Source organism: Nelusetta ayraudi, unplaced genomic scaffold (genome assembly GCF_046127955.1).
Source record: "Nelusetta ayraudi isolate G7.1 ecotype Tasmania unplaced genomic scaffold, CSIRO-AGI_Nayr_v1 ptg000135l, whole genome shotgun sequence".
Classification (NCBI taxonomy): Eukaryota; Metazoa; Chordata; class Actinopteri; order Tetraodontiformes; family Monacanthidae; genus Nelusetta; species Nelusetta ayraudi.
In genome coordinates this window covers 7,218,984-7,240,440 of record NW_027466185.1, presented here as the reverse complement: position 1 = coordinate 7,240,440, position 21,457 = coordinate 7,218,984, and the positions used below count along the sequence as shown (strand labels likewise).

General features: G+C 46.6%; 1 protein-coding gene and 2 long non-coding RNA genes across 3 annotated transcripts; 2 read left to right on the top strand and 1 right to left on the bottom strand.

Annotated features, from left to right (window-relative positions):
* Nucleotides 1-255: 255 nt before the first annotated feature.
* LOC142877293 (uncharacterized) lies at nucleotides 256-1,201 on the top strand. The gene is made up of 2 exons (XR_012923814.1): nucleotides 256-661; nucleotides 776-1,201. It is a non-coding gene; the product is annotated as an uncharacterized LOC142877293 (long non-coding RNA).
* Nucleotides 1,202-1,689: 488 nt separating this feature from the next.
* On the top strand, nucleotides 1,690-21,232 carry fbxo18 (F-box DNA helicase 1). Its single transcript, XM_076011455.1, has 21 exons — nucleotides 1,690-2,160; nucleotides 2,414-2,581; nucleotides 3,432-4,021; nucleotides 4,120-4,256; nucleotides 4,651-4,798; nucleotides 4,929-5,110; nucleotides 5,226-5,303; nucleotides 6,916-7,007; nucleotides 7,139-7,307; nucleotides 7,425-7,689; nucleotides 8,351-8,438; nucleotides 8,515-8,610; nucleotides 8,720-8,856; nucleotides 16,059-16,155; nucleotides 16,255-16,421; nucleotides 16,664-16,736; nucleotides 16,830-17,021; nucleotides 17,102-17,227; nucleotides 17,759-17,865; nucleotides 20,650-20,805; nucleotides 20,888-21,232. Exons 1-21 carry the CDS (start codon nucleotides 2,142-2,144, stop codon nucleotides 21,077-21,079), a joined length of 3,279 nt encoding a protein of 1,092 aa, XP_075867570.1. The 5' UTR covers nucleotides 1,690-2,141; the 3' UTR covers nucleotides 21,080-21,232.
* LOC142877086 (uncharacterized) lies at nucleotides 4,588-6,232 on the bottom strand. The gene is made up of 2 exons (XR_012923780.1): nucleotides 5,506-6,232; nucleotides 4,588-5,336 (listed from the first exon to the last, which is right to left on the bottom strand). It is a non-coding gene; the product is annotated as an uncharacterized LOC142877086 (long non-coding RNA).
* Nucleotides 21,233-21,457: the final 225 nt, after the last annotated feature.

Sequence of the window (21,457 nt, the reverse complement as noted above, 5' to 3'; positions counted from 1 at the left end):
ATTTTCAATCCACGTCAGCTGGCTGCAAACTCGAGCAAGAGACTTTGCTTTCAGTCTTGAGTTGAGCTGTTGGAAGGTCAGAGGCAGGCAGGTGGTGCGTTACTTCCCCCCTTGAGCGCTCACTGTCACCTGTGAAACACAGATGTGGAGGAGAGGAGGAGGCAGGAGGACGACGCCAAGGAGGACGAGGCTCTGAAAGACATGACTCATCAGCGCGATGGCTTCCAACAGAGGCTCAGTCAAATATGGACACACACACACACACACACACACACGCACACGCGCACACACACACACACACACCAATGCAATATGAGAAGCTGACGTCGAAGACTGGAAAACAGTGTCTGTGTTTGCACTAATCTGCACTAGGGCCAGAGTTGAGGACTTTATTGTGACCTCTTTGATGGATTCCTCCGTTGTTTCAACACTTTCTTTTGGATCGTCACTCACCCGGCGAGATGGAAGGAGGGGCGCAAATAAAGCAGAATGAGCTGAGGTCCTGGCAGAGAGGAGAAACACTCTGAATATGGAACATCAGGGCGAGGATGAAGTGAAGTCAGCGCACTGTTCTATCTTTTTTTTTCTCCCTCTCTCGCTTTACTCTGCGACGTGAAAGTTCAGCAGACGGCCGCATATCCACATTTATACTCTGATGCGGGTGATTTGTTTGTGAATACACAGTTATCTACTTTTCATTCCCTGGGTTTGGCAATTTCTCACATGGCATTTTTAGCTTGTGGCCCATGACACACTCCTTCCTTCTTCTCAGCAGGAAGGAAGCAAATGAGCTGTGGCAGTGGCTGATGACAGCAGAGGCGGAGAAGCCCAAACTCATCGACAAACCGAGGAGATGGAAACATGGCGTGAGCGTTTTTTCCCCTGGTGTGCGTTCGCTTTGGCGAGCGCCCAGCAAAATGAGTGGGTAAATAAAACTTTCCAATTGTGTTTGACTTTCATCATTCCTTAGATTAGATTAGAAGACTGACAACATCTACTACTCTATTCTGTATTTTGCAGCTGTGAAGAATGATCTATATATCTCCATATTGACATCAGCATCAAACACAATGCCAAGCGTTCAATGAAAAAGCAGTTTTTAAAAGGCATTCATGTTAACTGTCTTTTTAAAGACTGCTAATTGACTTGAAGATGTATATTTGTATTATTTCTAATAAGATTAAAAGTTTATTCAAAGTGTTGGTGGGTTTCAGTCTGATTAAAGTTCTCTTTTTTTCCTAAAAAAAAAAAAAAACCCAGCTCTGTTACTTTCAGGATGAAAAAGTTAAGCTTGACCTTTTTCATTTTAGAGAAGACCGTAGCCTTGTACGACCTTATGGAACATTCCTGTCTTTGACTAACATTTAAGAAAACATGACTAATCCATCTTGAAAACATTCCCTTGAAGTGTTGTAATTGTAATGTGACAGCCAGCACAACTTGAAATCTGCCCTCTTTCCCACATTGACAGTGATTTAAAAAAAATTTTGCTGCTGATTCTGCATGTCTGATCATGATGCACTTGTTATGTTAACTAAACTCTTAATAAAATAAGAATAGATTTAAAAAAAAAAAAAACATGAGATTTTTTTTTCTGCAATTACCGCTGCAGTTCACGTGGTGGCGCTATTGAGCTCTTCGGCGAGTGAACCCAAAACAGATTAAATCCAACGAAGAAGACTGATTGACCAACCACAGGACTGCAACACTGTTTCGCTTTAAAATGCAGAGTTTACCCAGAACAGCAAAGGCAACAACGGTGTTCTTTTTCCTTTACTCTTTTTCTCTATCATGACAAGCGTTCGTACTAGTTCGTCGGCATTAAATCTACAGGGCAGCATGACTTGTTGGTCAGTTTTATGGCCGCAAACTTCAAAAAGTACGTGCTGGTGAACAACCACAACAAATGAGACGTGCCAGTCGTTTGCTCACCTGTAGCTGTGTTTTTAGAAAGGTTCATAGGGAAACATTTGCGTTTCCGAACCCAGCGTGAGGTGAGGTCTACTTTTCGCCTTTAATCGCTCGGGTTCGCTTCTGCAAACGGATGCTGTACTTAAATTGTTGACGCTTCACGCCGAGATTTGTGTCTTCCCTGCTAAAAAGAAAAACAACAAACAAACAAAAACAACCTCGGGACGAAAATGGAGGTGGCTGCAAAAGGTCAGTACAATGTTTCTGTTGTTGCTGTTGTTGGTCTATGGTTAATTTGGATTAAAGCGCCATACATTCCTTCTGTATTGTTCCGAGGAATGTTCGCTGCTAAGAACAGAATGTGGCTAGTCTTGCTGAACAGTTGTGATTGGAACACTCATTGCTGCTTATTTGCTTACGACCGTATTTTGCCTTGGTCACTAACGCATCAATTGGTCAGTGCCTGGTTGAATCAACACAATTGCATGTGTGGGTTCGACAGGGAAGGCTAAAAGGAGGCACTTGAACGCGACGGAATGTGTCGAGCTGGCTCAGAGTTCAAACGGCACGGATGCCCTCACTTGGCCCCACGTCGTCGACTCTGTCCGGGGCAAGCGTAACCCCGACCGCGGCCTCTACCCCAGGACACCCACCAAGCGACCGAGGCCAGGTAAGAGGCTAATGCCACCGACATTACACACTGTTTATGTTGTCAATCAGAATCAGAATTCCTTTATTAATCCCAAGGGGAAATTACTTTTTGTTGCGACAACAGCTCCAATTCAAAGTGTCCAAGTTAAAAAACAAAAACAAAACAAAAAACACAAGTATCGAAATATATGATAGTCAGTTAATGGTGCCAACTGGATTTATTATTTGCTCAAAAGCCTGTCACAGGAAACACTTCCGCACAATATGTAAAGTGTAATGTACAGAAGCGCATTGCATTCACTGGATAAAAAAAAATGAAAGGCACCTTATCTCGTAATTATGAGATCACAATCTCGTAATTACGAGATGAAATAATGAAAAAGGAAATGTCTGTAAATCCTTCAAAGGTGGGCGCTATCACAGGTAATCTGCTATTACTACCTTCTTGGTTTGAGACACTGGGAAATATTTGCATTTCCTAAAACGTGAGGATGGTATTAATATCAGTATGTCAACACTGCGCAGGCATCTCAAATCGTTAGGATTGTTCAGGCGGAAAGCCCAGTGTGACATGCTGGATGTCAGTTTGGTAGTGTGCTTCTTTTGAGTGAAGCTGTGGCCAATGTGGCACTTTTCCTCATCTTGAAATTATGAGATAAGGTGCCAATTATTTTTTTTTAATCCAGTGAATGCAATGCGCTTCCGTAGCATGTACCACGAGGAGGCTCATCCATTGTTTTCCACACCCGTTGACCGATTTAATGTTTCGCAAGGTTGATTCAGGGTGATGTACAGCCCCCGTTGAATTTGGAACCAGTTCACATCAAAGTCTTAAAATGGAATTGGAATTTGTTTTTTGTGGCCGTCAGGAACTTCCTCGGCGAGTCCTTCCAGCCAACAGAAGGGCATCGGCGACTTCTTCTCTGTGGCAGGAGTCATCCGTTCCAGTCCGACCAAATCCTCCCGGTCCTGCTCAGCGGCCCAGCCGAATACGGTCGATGTAAATTCTTCTCTCGAGAAGCGGCAAGCCTTTATGGAAGAGGATGACGATGACGATGATGACGTGAGCCTGTTGGCTGCAGCGGACGAGAACGACGACATCGACGACGAAAGCCTGTTGGCTGCAGTGGAGGACGACGACGACGATGACGTGAGCCTCCTGGCCACCGAGTCCGCAGCCAAGCAGGAGATGGCGGTGGATCACCTGGAGGGAATGACACCAGAGATGTTCGGTGCAGATGACGTGTTCGACGACGAGGACGATGACGTGGAAGCGCTCCCCGACGCCCACTACGGGCTGCTGGGTCGCAGAGAGGAGCTCCTGCAGCCTCAGGGCTGCATGGACGATCTCCCTGAGGAGATACTGAGGCAAATACTTTGTGAGATCCCCGCGAGGGACCTCTACTGCAACGTCAGCCTCGTTTGCCAACGCTGGAGGAACCTCATCCAAGACCCCAAGGTTCACACGCACCAGAAATTGCTCTCAGCGTGTTTTCATTTCGCATTAACGCTCACAGGCTAATGAGAAGCTTTGATTTGTGTGTTTCCATGTTGCAGTTTCTCCCCTTCAAGAAGCAGTACTACCGCTACGTGATGAAGGAGGAGACGACGGTGGCGGAGATCGGCCGCGTCCTGACTGACAGTCACATCCTTCATCCCACGACGTCACAGCACAGCGTGCGCAACCTCATCGCGTAAGTCTGCACAGCGTCCTTTTTGAGACTGCGGAAATGTTCCTGGGATGCTTGCAGGACAACAAAAATAAGCTGAAATATTCCTTCTCCCTGGAAGTGATATGTTGTGGCTGATTGTATTGGTCATGCCCTTTTTTCTTTTACAGCAAAGCCATTTCATAGTAATAACACAGGCGTACTGCAGTAGTTCCCATTTTGATCCACACTTTGCATTGAGTGCAGTTTGGATTTCAGTTCACTTTTCACGTCACAGGGTGGCAGTGTTGCTCTGAACATCCTTTATATAAAAAAAATCATCCTCTTTTTTTTTTTTTTTTTTTCTTTTTTCATAAATCCCTTCCTCCTTGTTATTCTTCCCATGTGATATTTATTTGCCTCTGCGTGTTTGGGTCAGTTTGATGGCTCAGTACGTCCCGGGAGAGCGAGTGAGGCCGGAGGACGTTCTGGAGCGCATCGCCAAGCACCGCCTCTTCCCTCACGCCGCGGCCTCCATAAGGTTACACATCCCGCACATTCAGAAGAACTTCAGCCTGGGCCTGCAGGTATGGCCCTCACTCACTCACTCACTCACTCACTCACTCACTCACTCACTCACTCGGATCCAGAAGCGAGCTATCAGGTTTTGTGCCCTCCTCCACCCTGACCCCACCCGCTTCGTCTCAAACTTTGCAGGGCCCGAACCCGTACGCCGCCATGGCTGTCATACTGGTCCTGAACGAGAATGTCAGCGACGTCCAGGCCCTGGTGTCCCTGCTCAGCGGGTGCATGTCGTCAACCGCCATCAAGGAGTACCTCAGCCGCATGGCCACCTTGCTGCTCGCCCTCATGAGGAACGAAATCAGAATCAGCAACAGGTGGGACCTTCGCACGCCGCCGCCACCGTCGCCTTCACCTCTCCCTCCTCGTCCCTCACCGTCCAGCCATGTGTGATTCTTCCCCCCACCAACTCACTCGCTCTTTTTTTCTTAGATTGCACTACAACATTTATTACGTACTGCACCTGATGGAAAACGGACCCTTCTGTGTGAACTCCGGACAGAGTGGCGGGTAAGAACCAAAATCTGAGTTCCAACGTCATTGCTGTGAAACAGGAAAATGTCTTTTTTGAGAAATGTATGTTGTGTGTATCAGAGCAGCTCCGCACGGCCTGATAGGAAGAAAAAAAAAAAAACAATAGGTCTCCACGACTCAGCAAATTTGACCGGGTGCACGAAGACCAGCTGTGGGTGTTGACACTGCCCTTCGTGACATCACAAAGAGCTAACCTCACAAACACCGCGTGTTCTCTGGAAATGGGGAGCAAGCAAAAGAAATAAATAATAAATAAGAGTAAAGGGGCAAGGAAGGCACGGAGCCTGGGAGTTATAGGCCCAAAAATCTATCACCAAAGTTTTAGCTAACCGATTGGGAATCAATCATACATCCTGATCAAACAGGTTTCATCCCGGCTAGATTCTCATTCTGTGATGTGCTTGGGCTACTTAACACCGTACACACTGACCATCCTGAGGACCCAAGCTAGAGCAGCTGTTTTGTCCTTAGATGCAGGCAAAGCATTCAACCAAATAGAGTGGCCTTTTATGTTTGAATCACTCAGAAGATTTGGAATTGAGGATGCTTTTATTACATTGGTTAAGATGTTATATCTCTGCCCAAAATCCTCCATCCTCACCAATAGTGATAAATCTGGACCTTCCAGGTGACACCGCAGGGTCAGACAAGGTGACCGCTTGTCACCTCTACTCTTTGACATTGCCCTAGAGCCTCTTGCAAACAGACATCAGGAGTCATCCTCTCATCAAGGGCATCCAGATAGGGGACATGGAAAGTCGTGTGGGGCTTTATGCAGACGACACATTGTTATATTTTGCGGATCCGGTGGTGTCTGTTCCCCCTTTACTTGACTTTATTGTATCCTTTGGCAAACTCTCTGGTGATACAATGAATTGGGGAAAAAGTGAATTCACGACCTTAACAGACAGACAGACACTCTACCTTTTACAATAGCAAAGGATGACTTCATATATCTAGGGCTTAGAATATCCCATGATCCTAAACATTTATTTAAATTTAACTACGCTGGCGCGATTTCAAAGCTCAAACTTAATATTGAGAAATGGAGAATCCATGGTAGGGCGTATTAATGCAATGAAGATGGTGACTCTCCCTATGTTTCTATACTTATTCCAAAACCTGCCACTTTTTCTCACCTCAAAATTCTTCAAGCAACTAGACTCAATTGTTCTTCCATTTGTTTGGGGTTAAAACTCACCTATAGAAGCCTACGGAGGAGGCGGGGATTCTGCCCTCCTGTCTTTAGGAATTTTTACTGGGCAGCCAATGCCAGGGCCCTGATGCACTGGCAGCAGGGACAGCCTGGTGATGCGGTCAACAACTCTCCTCAATGGCTAAATGTTGAAGCCGCAGCTGTAAAAGGCCCCTCCCTTTGTACTTTACCTTTTATATTTACATATAACTTCTCATCTCTCAGATAAATTCACATTTCCAGCAACTGAAATGCTTAGAATACAGGGACATGCATAAAAAGCAGTGCTAAAATTGATATTATGTCCGTAAGGCATGCGAGTTGCAACACTTAGTCATTCCTTCAAGACCGACCCACTCAATATTTGACCTTCCTGTTGTGTCCCGACCTCAGGCAGCCTCAGATCCACCTCACTATGGAGCAGCTGCAGATCCTCAGCCACAACATTCAGCTGCAGGACGTCATCAAGATCGTGGCATTTGCAGGTGCGCGCAGCCTTCCGTCGCTACACAGCTGGCCTTGTGCAAGCTGCAAGATGAGTTGCAGCTTTTGCAAAAGCTTTTTGACACTTCTGATGATCAGATTTTGTTTGTTTTTTTTTGTTTGTGCCCCGCAGGCACGGGCAAAACCACCACGCTGGTGAAGTATGCCGAGCAGCGGCCGCACCTCCGCTTCCTGTACGTGGCCTTCAACAAGTCGGTGGCGAACGAGGCGCAGCGCCGCTTCCCCAGCAACGTGATCAGCAAGACCGTCCACTCGTTGGCCTTTGCCGACATCGGCAGGAGGTGAGTGCCCTGGCGAGCGTCCTTAGGGGGGACTTTAAAAAAAACCAAACGGTCTCTTAAAGCCGAGCCGACGGCGGAAAAACCGATGTTGCGCTTTGTCTCCCGTCCGCCCGGCAGCTACACTAAGAAGTTGACCTTCTGCCTGAAGCCGTTCTCCGTCAGCAAGGTTCTCCCCGAAGGACGCGGCGGCTTCGCCAAAGCCAAGATTGTGACCACGACCCTCAACACGTTCATGGCATCTGCCGACCCGGAAATCTGTGATCGCCATGTCCCCCGCTACCGAGTGGTCAGGAAGGAGGGACCGCCAGTGACGCCTAATGCTCACTGTCTTCATCACCCCCCCATGGATGTCAAGGAATATGTCGACCCGAAGGAAATACCGGTATGGGCTCATTGAATGTATACACACACACACACACACACACACACACACACACACACACACACACACACACACACACACACACACACACACACACACAGACGCACACATGCGTGTTCAATAGTTTGGGGTCACTGACTCATTTCTGCATTGATTATAAGCAGCTTCATGAAATGATGTACTGGAACCAGTGCCAGTGCATACCAGTGCATGTAAATCAGTGGAGATGTGCTGAACACATTATGGGATGGCTGTGGGAGTTGCTGCCTTGATGTCTAATGGAATGTGATTTTAGAGAATGAATGTCAACTGTGCAACATGTGGCCGTCATGACAAGCTGAAAGATCTGATTTTGATTTATAGGAAGAAAAAAAAAGTAAAAAATTCTAAATCAAAGCTTTGCATTATAATCACTATTGGTTGTGTGTGCTACACAATCAAAGAGTAAACTAGCCGCATGGTTTATATTTCTTTGGAGACTTTGGAAATGGTTTTCATTAAACACTGGACTGTTCCCATACTTGTTCAGCACATCTTGACTTATGCTTTCACGGAGCACAATGCAAAAAGCGAGTGCAGTGACCCCAAACTTGAATGGTGGTGTTGGTGGGATGCTCTTGCGTGGAATTTTCATTGGAATTGCATTGAAATTTTCTTGCAGCTGTTTGTCCGCGATGCCAAAGACATCTGGAACAAAATGAAGGACCTTCATGAGAAAGAGAAAGACGCCCACTTCATGACCCACGACGGTACGTTCCGCCGCCTCCGTAGCACGTGTTCAGCCGAGCCACGCTGACACAGAGGCCAACTGTCCTCTGTCCCCAGGTTACCTGAAGCTGTGGCAGCTCCAAGACCCGAAGCCCCAGTTGTCTGACCAGTTCAACGCCATCATGATCGACGAGGCTCAGGACTGCAATCCGGGTAATTAGAGACCCACCCACCCACCACCACCACCATCACCACCAACCCCCCACTTCGGCGAGACAGAGCGGAATGGTTCTCACCCCGTGGCTTCACTCTCTGTTATCAGTCATCATGGACGTGATGCTGTCGCAGCACTGCAGTAAGATCCTGGTCGGAGATCCTCATCAGCAGATCTACACCTTCCGAGGAGCCGTGAACGCCCTGAAGCAAGTGGAGCACACGCACATCTACTACCTGACGCAGGTAGGAGCCAGTGGAGGAGCAGTAGTCTGAATGTGCTGACCAGGAGTCGGGTCATTCTTTCTTTGTTATTATATTAATATTATCCTGGGAAGGACAGGGAGAGAAATGGAGCATATAAAGGGGGATCTAGGTGAGGGTGGGGGGACGCAGAGAGCAACTGGCAACAAGATGCAATACTGTGGCAGACATTAAAGCACCGTTTCATAATGAACAGAATTAATAAGAAAGAATAAGAGAAACACATACATAAATACACAAATAAATAAAGATAACCATGAATAACTAAGTAACTAAATGTGTGTGAAGGCCAAGGAGTCTGATGAATGCAAAAATGGAATTGGAAAAAGTTTGTTTCGTACGGTGGCCGACAAGGGCCAAACACAATACCTAATGCGCCTTAGTCAGCGTAAACAGCTGCAGGTATGGAAACGATGCAAACTCACAAACGCAAGTCTAAACCAGGTACAGGAAGAGTCTGGACCTGGAAAGTTTCCAGCAATAACTGGCGTAAAGTCTACGTGAATAAAAGTCACATGACCGCGCTGAGCCACCTTCCCGGTGATGTTTGAAACACCGTCAACCAGCCAGCCGTCCTCACTTCGCCTGTGTGTCTCTCCATTGAGCTGTTCCGCTAAGAGCGCCGCCTGCAGGTTTGGAGTGTTGTGTCTGAAAGCCTCTTTTACAAAACGTCCTAAGCCATGGTAAATATGAAAACAGGATTAAACTGCAGTTAATCATGCCGTCTGTGACGGTTACTTCTAGCCAGAGGAAGCAACAATGTAAACTTAAAGGCAGAGGTTTCTCCAGCGTCCTACAACAGACAATATGTTTAACATTTCTCATGTATGTTCTGTGAGTTACCCCATCCTCTCTGTGACAGCCACTTGTACTCCCTTAAAAGGACACATTAACATCCGTTTGCATAAAACTGTGATGCTGGAGCCGAGCTCCCTCGGCCAGACCTGGGTGCCCGATCGATGCCTGACTTCTTTTTATAATCAACTTACTTCTATATACCGTATTTTCTGGACTATAAGCCTCTACTTTTTTCCCACACTTTGAACCATGCGGCTTATGCAAAGGTGCGGCTTTTCTGTGGATTTTACTTCACCAGCCAGGGGGCGCTTTAGCAGGAAGTGCAAAAGCGATGAAGTGATGAACAGTGACAGGTGGTTTCTGGGTTCAGTGTTCATGAAGCCACTTTAATGGTTCCAGTGCACATGAAGAAAAAGTGACAGCGGTTCGACATGTGTTCAGTGGGTTCAGTGCGCAACTTTTCTGTTTTGGCTCTCGTCTGTATGTTCTTTTGTCTTTATGCGCTCTGTCTTTGTGAGCTCCGGTGTGTCGCTGCCTCGAGTTTTTTTGTTTTTTGTTTTTTTTTCTCCTTTGTCCGGTCTGGCCATAATGACAGGCAGAAGTGTCTCTGAATGTCTATGATGGCTGACAGATTTTATTCTCAGAGGTAGATCTTGAGAGTGTGAGCCACATGGGTGGTTCCAGGAGCTACCTCTTGAGTGGTTTTATTATAATATTCTTGGTGACATTCTGGCCATAACCGGACTGAGGGAGGGATAGATAGGGGGGTGAGAGGAAAGTAGAGAGGGGAAATGAGTGTGTGTGTGTGTGGTGGGGGGGGGAGGGGGGGGGGGATGATGAGAGGGTTAGAGAGAGGAGTAGAGGAGGCAACTGGCAACAATATACAATTATTGTGTTAAAAGAGAACAAAACAGATCGTAAATTTGCAAAGCTAATTGTCAGATAGTGCATATATACCCATATAAACATACATGCGAGTACATATGATGATGATAATAATAATAGCGACGATAATAATAACAACGTTAATAGTAATAATAATAATATACCCAGCCCCTTCACCCACCGGGAGGTTCCCTTTGTGTTTTGTAAAAGAAGAAAATAAATAAATACATAAAATAAAAAGATAAAATTAAATAAACAACCTGTGGACCCTCACCCACCGCTGTCAGACCCCCGTGTCTCGGGTCGTCGCCGCCCAGCCGCCCCCGAGCGGCGCAGGGGGACCACCTGGGCAGCGGCCCAGTCCCAGGATTGGGGGAAGGGGGACCCCGCCGCAAGTGGCGAGGTCCCCATAGACCCAGCCGGTCACGCACCCCGGGGGCACCGGACTGCACAGGGCCCATCCAGGGTGGGAAAGATGTCAGTGGGTCATTGACTGCGTGGGGGCCAGATCCTTGCCAACAAAGGTGCAGTCGGTGCCCCATAGCAAGGGTGAGGAGACCGTACCGGGGGAAGGCCCACCGGGGACCCGGTCGCCGCCCCGCCAGAAGGCCGGGCAGCGACCACCCTAGACACAAATCCCCTGAGACAGAAGACAATAAATTAATAATTTAGGAAAGAAAAAAAAAAAACACCTATTATGTGACCAGGGGGGACTCCCGGTCAGGGCGCCCCCTCAGCGACATCGGGCCGGGGACACCACAGGGATCCAGGAGCCCCGCCCGAGGGCCCCGGGGCAGCGGCAGCGACCAGGGAGACGGAGGGCAAAGGTGGGGCAGAAGGCACCACCCGGGCCCACAGGAGCGGTAGCCGCCGGCCGCGCAGCCCCACCCCAGGCATGCGACCCCACCGCGTACGATCCAGCGCCAGTCCCCAGACACAAGGACGGACCAGCCCCCCCACCGACAAGGGGGCCCACGGCCCAGAGCCAGGCAGTGCAGGTGTTGTTTTGTGTTCCAGTTTGTGAGGATTGTTTTCTTAGCGATAGATAAGGAGGTGATCAGCATGCGAGATTCTGCCTTATCTGATTTGATATCACTGAGGTCCCCTAAGAGACAAAAAGAAGGAGTGGCTGTGATGGTGTAACCAACCTGTGCTGATAGATCATTGCATACTATCTGCCAGAATTTATTTACTGGTGGGCAATGCCATACAGCGTGTAGGTAATTATCTGGAACATTAACTGTGCAGTGTGAGCAGGTCTGAGAGGCGGTCATGCCCATCTGAAACATCCGCTGTCCAGTGTAGTGGATCCTGTGGAGTACTTTAAAATGTATTAATTGTAGATTAGGTTGTTTTATCAGTGAAAAGGTGTTCAGGCAAACTGTTCTCCAGAAATTAGAGTGGGGCTGGAGAGACAGGTCTCTTTCCCACTTAACAATGGGGATAGAAATAGTGCGATCTGTGTTTGTAAGGATTTTATATATCTTGGAAAGTAGTTTAGGAGGTGAGAAATTAAGGACCGACTGTACAGCCGGAGAGACCTCCATGTGTTTGTTCAAGTTTGAATCTTTTCTTAATTATGGACTTAATTTGCATGTATTCTAAGTAACACCTACTGTTAATTCCAAACTGTGTCACAAGCTCTTGAAATGGTCTAAAATTATTATTCTCTCTTATGTGTTTTACGTGAGTTATACCTTTATCTGCCCAATGTGTGAAGTTAAGTGCTTTTTTATTTTGTAGTAAATCAGGATTGTTCCAGATGGGCATACGACCGCACGGGAGAAGGGAGGAACCTGCGATTTTCAGAAATTCCATCCAAGCCGTCAGAGAGTGACTTATATTAACACTTTTCATGCAACTGTGGTGCTTTGGTGTGCTGATAAATGGCAAGTCTGCTAACTGAATATCACCACAATAGGCCTGTTCTATGACATGCCAGGATACATCATGTGGGCTAGGGTTGAACCACTTATGAATATACTTTATTCTGTTGGCAATATAGTAGTAATAAAAGTTTGCCAATTCTAGTCCCCCAGCGTCTTTCGCTTTTTGAAGCGTCTTCAGACTGATACGGGGTGGTTTGTTTTTCCATAGAAATATTGTGACGTTTGAGTTCAGGGTTTTAAACCACTGAGCAGGGGGTTGATGTGGAATCATTGAGAAAAGGTAGTTTAATTTAGGTAAAACCATCATTTTTACTGTTGCAACTTTCTCTAAAAGAGATATGGGTAAGTTTCTCCATCAAATTAGATCGTTTTCTATTTTCTTTAATAGCGGGATGAAATTGAGTTGTATTAATTAAGTCTGATAGGTTGGGAGAGAAGTTGATACCTAAGTATCGTATATTACCGGCATGCAATGGTGCTAGAGAGGTTTGTTTAAATGTACAATTAAGCGGTAGCACTGTGGATTTTGCCCAATTTATTGAATAGTCAGAAATACAAGAGAAATTGTCGATAAGGGTGATAACTTCAGCAAGTGAGGATTGTGGTCGGATGTTGAAGTTTGGACTCCTTTGATATTATCATTTTGCCGAATTGCAGCTGCCAGAGGTTCTATGAATATTGCAAATAGTGAAGGGGAGAGAGGGCAGCCCTGTCTGGTGCCTCGTTGCAGATTAAACCTTTGAGAGGTCTGGCTGTTCGTTCTAACTGAGGCGCACGGAGAGCAAGATAATGTTCGTATCCAGGATATAAACGAATTCCCGAAACCAAATTTTTGTAGTGTTGAGAATAAGAAACTCTAATTGACCCTGTCAAATGCTTTTTCTGCATCTAGCGAAACAATTGTTGTTTTTAGATTGTTGGCGTTAGTATAATCTATCAGATTGATAAATCTACGTACATTGGAGGTTGAGTCTCTACCTTTAATAAACCCTGTTTGGTCAGGGTGGATTATATATGGAGTAATTTTTTCTAGTCGTCTAGCTATTGCTTTACAAATAATTTTAAGATCAGTATTGATTAGCGATATTGGTCGGTAGCTAGTCGGAAGCGATGGGTCTTTGTCCGGTTTGAGTATGATGCTAATATTAGCAGAATTCATGTTTGATGAGAGAAGTCCAGTATTTAGGATCTCTCGAGCCATTCTATAATAGGTCGGACCAATAGTAGGCCAAAGTGCCTTATAAAATTCTACTGGGAAGCCATCAGGTCCTGGGGCTTTATTTACTGGCGTTTGTGCCAAGGCTTCTTCAAATTCCTCCTGAGTGAGATCTGCGTCCATTGTAGTAGCCTGTTCCTGATTTAATTTAGGGAGCACAATACTATTAAGAAAGTTATCTATTGAGGCTTCTGAAGGGTTATTATCGGAGGAATATCATTTTTTGTAGAAATCTCTGAAGCATTGGTTAATTTCTTCTGGGTTATGGGTTAGTTTGCCATCCAGGTTTTTGATGGAGGAGATTGTTGCTTTTTCTCTGTTTGACTTTAGCTGGTTCGCTAAAAATTTGCTAGAGTTATTATTGCATTCAAAATTTTCAAGGCGTAATCTTTGCATTTGGAACTTGGTTTTTTTATCTGTGAGTTTAGCTAATTCCGTTTTTAGTTTGCATAACTCTTTCCACACGTCTTCTTCCTGTTGGATGGCATATGAAGATTCTAATGTTTTAATATTATTAACTAATTCAGACTCCAGAGCTAGTTCCTTTTTTTTCTTGTGGCATGAATAAGATATTATTTTGACCCGCATTACTGCTTTAGCTGTTTCCCATAGAACATGTACAGGAGTTTCATGCAAGTCGTTAATTTGTAGGAATATTGTCCACTCCCTATTAAAGTATTTTATAAAATCTGAGTCTGTGAGTAATGACGTGTTCAGCCTCCAATTCCAGATCGGTGCTCTAGGTGCCTTTGTAGAGACGGAGATAGAGACAGGTGCATGATCACTAATAGTGATGGAGTGGATCCGGGCTTCCCGGATATCTGCCAAGAGTGAGTTGCTGGTGATAAAGTAGTCCAAGCGTGAGTATGAGTGGTGAACAGAAGAGAAAAAGGTGTACTCTCTGTGAGTTGGGTGGTTTGAACGCCAAGGGTCTGATAAACCAAAATCACTCATATACTGTTTTAATGTGTCTGCAGCTAATGAGTGTCGTTGGCTAGCTGAGGTGTTGGATCTATCAATATCAGAGTTTAACACTAGGTTGAAATCACCCCCTACTATGAGTGTTGTGTTGTCATGTGCAGAGAGTGACAAGAAAAAGGCATGATAGAAAGAGGGATCATCCACGTTTGGGCCATAAATACTAGCAATACAGTAATCTTTATTGTCGATGTTAGTGTTAATTATTATATATCTTCCATTAGGGTCAGATATTGTACTATTTATAATGAAATTAAGTCTCTTATTGATCAAGATAGCCACAACTCTCTGCTTCGAGTTGTAACTCGCCAAGTAGATGTTTGGAAAAAGGGTCGATTTTAGATTTTCTGCTGTAGTGTTTGTTAAGTGAGTTTCCTGTAGTAGGGCAATGTCGGCTTCAAGAAAATTCAAATGATTGAGAATTTAAATTTTCTTGTCCCTGGTACCTATACCCCGCACATTCCAAGTGACAAACTTAAGGGAGGACATGTTTACTATATAGACCTAGAGTGGCGTATGTGTGTGCTGCCTCGAGTTCTGGTCCGACTCCATGCCAATTAACCGAGGTGACCAGCGGAACCCCGCAAACAGGATCCGCGGTGCGAGTCCAGAGTTGCAGGCTCGTAGCCGCTGAACCGATCCGCTCCGCGGACCCGTTTCCTGACGAAACACCTGCGGCTTATCGTCCTTTTATGCAGCCTTTTATAGTCCGCTTTATGCAGCGGGTTTTTTTGTTTGCATGTGTTTTCTTGGTTTGCCTCCTTCGTGTTTTGCATCGCTTCTCCGTTTGCAGACCATTTGATGATTAAATATAGGCTTTTATGTCTTGCAGTATGTTTTCTGTTTGTGTTTGTTTTCGCACCTTCAGCTGTTTCCGTTCGCCAACCACGGCAATAAAAAATTCAGTAAAACCAACTTTGTGGTCCAGCTAGATTTCCTGTCCCTCCCTCTTAAACCACCGGAAGGAGAGAAAAAACAGGAAGTGACAGCAATTTACAAAATTAGAGTGGATGCTGCAGAGGCGACTATCTTTATCAAAATAAGTCTGCATTTTTTTTGCATTCACATCCTTTTGGTGATCATCACATCTCGGCTTGGTTTCCGACTGGCCTTTGCAAGAGTCTCGTTAAAGGGGAAAGGTAAAGACGGTCCGGTCATTTACTGTTCAGTTCAAAAACCCTTTTCTGACTTTTTATGGGAAACAAATAAAGTCATAATAATATCCTTCAATGAACGTCCATTCTGGAATTTGGACCAAAGTTTGACAGCTGTGGTATAGGAAATGTGGAAATGTGTTGGGGACACTGTATTTGGCATCCACTGAGATGACATTATTTCTTGGTTGCATTTAGTGTTCATTAAAGGAAATAAACCCACCCCCTTCCGCAACCCCCCCTGCTCCTAATGCACATGAACAGAGCTTTCGGTTCGGTGCCGAGATCGCCTACGTGGGGGCCACCATCCTGAGCGTGTGCAAAGGCGTGAACAAGATTTTAGTGGGAGGAAAGCAAAAAGGTAAAAAAAAAACAAAAAAAAATCAATTCAAATCAGCCCTTCTATCCAAATAAAAGGGCTTTGAGACTAGAACAACGCGGCTCCTCTCATCCCCCGCAGGCGGCGTGTGCGACCAGGCGGCGGACGACGTGCGCGCCGCCGTGCTCAGGGGCACCAGCCCCAGCCCGGGCGACACGGCCATCCTGGCCAGGAGCAACGTGACGGTGTTTAGCGAGGCCGTCCAGCTCACCATCAGGAACCCCAAGACCCGGATCCATTTCGTGGGGGTGAGCGAGTTGGAGACGGATGACGGCAGAGCAGTCTTCCTTTTTTTTTTTGTTGCAAAGAAAACGAGAAAAAGTTTAACCGTGTCCTGCATGCAGAGGGGGACAACAGTGCTGAATGGTTTGCGCTTTCTTACTCATCGTGTCATAATAAAAAGTGCGCCAAAACCAACCCCAAGAGAGCCACCTGAAGCTGTTAACTCCGACTGGAAGGGAAACATACTGGGTGTTTTTTGTAACTGCAGGGTGTGGAAGGTATTGGTCTGGACAGGATCCTGGACGTCTGGACTCTGTTCATGGGAGCCAAACAAAATAGATGTAAGTTGTTTCTTTTTTTTGTCGTCTGTCCCCTCACGTGTCACGTTCCACTTTTCCAAACAAATTCCGACGCCGACCTCGGCACCCCTGCAGACATCAAGGACCCTCTGCTTCGGGCCTTCGCAAAGGGCGAATGCCCGTTCAACACCCTGAGGTGCTACGCCGAGCAGACCCAAGACAACGAGCTGATGTCCAAAGTCGAGATCGTCAACAAGTACAAGTGTCACATTCCAGACATGGTGGCGCGTCTGAAAGAGTGCGCCGAGAGCAACCGCAGCAGGGCAGGTTTGTTGTGAGAAGAACAAGAAAAAACGTCTTGGTTAACTTCAGTGTTTTTGTGTGTAATATCTGCCGCTCTGCTTCAGACTTCATAATTGGGACGGTCCACAAGGCCAAAGGCCTGGAGTTCAACACCGTCATGGTCAGCGACGATTTCATCAAACTCCCCCTCGCCGGAGAGCCGCCGTGCTATTATTACAGACCCCAGTTCGGTGAGGCATCGCCCCCGGCCCCGTGGAACTGCAGTAGAACAGGAAGGCGGCGAATGAAAACAGGCAACAGTTTGTGTCAATCTGGGAGGTCGCATTAGGAAATAATACAAAAATATTAATTAGCTTATATGTTGCCTACACCCATTTTCCTTTATTCACAATGCCACACCAAAACAAAACATAAAGATGTAAAAATGAAGCAATATATTTACACCACAGTGCATAAACCAAATGCAACACTAACATAATGAGAGAATTTAAAAACAAAAAGACTTCATAAAGTGTTTCATGTCTTTCAGGTGGCATAAAGTTGCTGGAAGTTATAAAAGGGGGGGGGGGGTGCTAAAAACCAAAAACAGAACAGCTGCTAAAAACTCCTCGAGGCTTGTAGTTATTAGATCAGGTTCATAATCACGCTAACCCTAATCTGTTTGAGGACTTCCTCCAAAGTTTGATGAATAAATGAATCCACTTTGTCCAAGGAGGGTTCGAGCCCTGAGGTTGCACTCAGCCATGATCTCCGCCCTGCAGGTAAAATCCCAGAGGACGAGCTGAACCTGCTCTACGTGGCCGTGACGCGCGCCAAGACCACGCTGATCATCACCAAGAACATCCGCCGCATCCTGACCCTGGCCGGGGTAAGACCACCCGTTGGCCCCGCTTGCGTTCAAACACATTTGGAAACTCGGATCTCCGTCTCTGAGCTGCCAAATACTGACAGACCTCCCCGACCCTCTGAACTCATCCTCCCTTTCCCACCCCGTCACATGACTCCTGGTCAGCTCGGCTGTATCCCCCCCCCCCCCACCGCCTCCAACTTGACTTTTGACTCACTGAAGCGGTTTGACGATTTAGAAACTGGAGTTGGGAAGCTGCCTCACTGCAGAAGAGCACAATGCAGAAACCACTCGTGTCTCACCACAAATAGCTGGAAAACAGGTGTGAACAGCGTTTGTTTTGTTTTTTCTGTAGATGGTGTTGACTGATACCGCAACCGTAAATAAATAGCCCTAAATAGTCTCACAATGTGCTAGATGAGTGCCGCTGAAGCAGAGGGCCGTTCATTTCATCAAATTTGTGACCAGTTGATTTTTTTTCAAACAATTCAAAATCTAAAATTCTAAAATTTTCAACGCACATGTCCAACTGCCGCAGTGTCCCAGCCCTCGTTGCTCGACATGCTTCCGTGACACAATGCCGCCATAACATGAACACAAACGTGCAAATCCCACCAAAGTTGAACATCTCATTTCTTTTTGCGCGTCGCGTGGAAACGCCTGAAATACCAAGATGAGATGATCGGGTGAGCGCGGCGCTGATGCGGCCCTCAGTGGAAACAAGCACCACCCTCGACGCTGATGAATTATTTCCAAGACGCCTGTCACTTCAGCTTTCATTTCCCCTCAGTTTGCAACGCTTCAGCCAGCCACATGAAGGAAGAATGTCACTGCTGGCTGCTTAGCTCTCTGGGAACTTCCATGCAGGGAGAGATGACGGCCACGGTCACGCAAGAAGGCAGAGAAACAGGTGGCAGCAGAAATCCAACTCGATTAGGAGTTTCTAAACTTCTCTGTCTGGGTTTTTTCCCTTCTTCGTTCCCTTTTTTCAGCGGATGTGTCATCCGCTATTACTAGCCTCTTCTCCACTAAAATTAGAGCATTGACACTGTTTGTTTTTTTTTAACGCGGGACAACGCTCAATCGATCGGCATTTAGTTCCCTCCTGCTGGCCAACCCCGGAAGTGACGTTTTCATAGCATCAAGCTAACCATTGGTTCGCCATCCAACGATGGCGTTGGGTGTTCAGATAAGTAAAAACCCTAGGTTAAAAACACATTACTTTATGTGAAATTTGAATACTTAAATTTATACGTCATGTCTTTGCCAGTAGATGCTGCAATTTGAGCTGACTTCCCAGGATCCCAGGATGCTTTGCATGCTGCAAAGCATCCTGGGATACAGAAGGACGCAAAGGGTACTAGCGGTGTATCCTTCAGGTGAGCACTTTTGGCTTACAGTGTCGTTCACGCCAGACTTGAAGCGGCGCTCGCCGTGCAGCGATCCTTTCGCTGTCTGGTCTATTTTGTGCACGAGGCGCGAGCAAAAGCCAGAGGACCTCCGCATCAGTACGTGATAGACGCCGCGACTGGCGTGATATTATGACTTAGCGCACGTAGCGCTGAGCGTCATCCCGTGCAGCAGGTAAAAGATGTGACGTCGTCGCGGGTGTCCCAATTCCACCGCAAGCCGATTGGAGCCGATTTCAACCCAGGTCCCAACACGGCAAGGGAGCCTGCTCCACTGCCACCAAAGTGGGCAATGATGCCGCTATCGCAGTTAAACAGATGAATCTTGACTGACAACAAAGAATGTCAATATAAATGTGAAACCAAGTACAGAGAAAAGCGAGTCTACAGAAATGACGCTGACGAAAACATCGTCCCGCTTTACCGCATCGACTCCGCCCACGGTCTCGTAATCACAGAGCCAATGAAAACACAATCGTACCGTGGCGAGGCGAGGCGAGGCACTGTAAACACGCCCCTAGTTTCCCTCTTGTGCTCAGTGATTACTGTAATGCTTGGTATACACAGAGCAAGCGGAAAGCGAGCGCCTGCTGGCTCGACCGCTTTTGCCAAACTGTTGGTTGTTCTGACAACAGTTCGAGAACGTCAGAACAATCCTAACTATTTGAGATGGCTGCGCAGTGTAGACATTCTAATATTAATACCATCCTCAGTTTTCAGAAAAGTATTTCCCAGTGTCAATAGCAGATTAACTGCGATAGCGAAGAGTTTTAGCAGAAGAGTGCTGATTTTATCTTTAGTATGCAAATTCAGAATACAAGTATACAGAGCTCTGGATCGAGTTCAAGCCTAACATCAACAAGTGCTATCAGGTCCTGAAGTCGTCAGTCTTTTTAGATAGAGAAGATCCAGCTCAGATTACGTCCTCCTCTGATTGGCTGTCTGGTCTCCGCACCCGTCTCATTGGATGTTGCCGCTGCCTTTGTTCCCAGATGTAGGCTGAGGTCCGAGGTATAGATGCTCGGTAGAGAGATGCTGGATGCTCTCTCGGCCTGGTACTACAGGTCACCTAAGGTCACTGTTTTACCATGGGCGCATTCCTGTCTCTTCTCTTAGGTATCCTGTTACTCTGCACAGAATCTTATAGAGTGTGTTAAGCATAGATTGCCCATCTTTAAGAATACATTGACTTGTTTAAACATATTCATATCAATGATGATATGATTATGCATATTTCTATCGTGAGGCACAAGCATCAAGATTAAATGTAATATTACATTCACATGAAAACAGTGTGTTGGAGGGGTTTTTTGAGCTTTTATGCTGGACTTTGTGTTTTCCAGTGCAGTAATAAATCCTCTGTGTTCTCTCCTGACTCCGCCCCCGCCGTGTCCAGGAGTACTTCCTCAAGTCGGAGCTGCCCGCCTCCTTCACAGCAGTGGCAGTGGGGGCGGAAGCGGCGGCCAAACCTCCCGCGTGCACCACCTCCAGGTGCCCCAACAGAGTGGCGCTCGACTCGGCCTTCGTCATGTGCAGGCGACGCATGAAATGCGTAAGCAGCACCGTCCGTCGACCTCGTGATCCGTTTCACCTCGAGAAAACACTCCGGTTTACACGATGTCCCTCTTTCCCAGACCGATGGCGTGACCAAGGAGGGGCCGCTGTGCAGCAGGTGCGCCTGGTCCTGCGTCGGACCGACCGCCTTCCTCATGTCCGACAAACCGCTCTCCCTCCCAGCCATCCCCCTGCCGCCAGAGCTGCGGGTCTGGCCCGTCTACCACCACGTATTCCTGGACATCTTCCAGTATTTGCACTCACGGAACTGAAGGGTTTTAGTTCTAATGTTTGTTACTTTGTTTTTGTTTTTTTTTACTACTGGCCAAAGAAACGCAGTTGTTTACAGTTTCCATTTAATCTGCTGTTGATGTTTGTGTGTTGTTCAAATTGTATGCCAGATAAACCTGTTGAAAGACTCTAAATGCGATTGACGGGGTTTCATTCCCGGAGACATTCGTCACGAGCCGCTCCCGAGTTCATTAGCATTTTGGGTTATTTCACAAGAGGTTCAGTTTCCCGGAAGTGGGTCGGCGCCAAACAAATCCGCCACCTATGTTGTATCACTGTTGGGAGTTTCTCCACACACTGGCCGTGCTGCATCCCAGAAGCAGAGGAGTCATCGGGAGTCATGTGCGAGATTGCACCCC

Coding starts and splice junctions, on each gene's coding strand:
- fbxo18 (XM_076011455.1), top strand. Junction 8,439..8,514: donor CCACTTCATGACCCACGACG/GTACGTTCCGCC, acceptor CTCTGTCCCCAG/GTTACCTGAAGCTGTGGCAG. Junction 16,737..16,829: donor GGGAGCCAAACAAAATAGAT/GTAAGTTGTTTC, acceptor GCACCCCTGCAG/ACATCAAGGACCCTCTGCTT.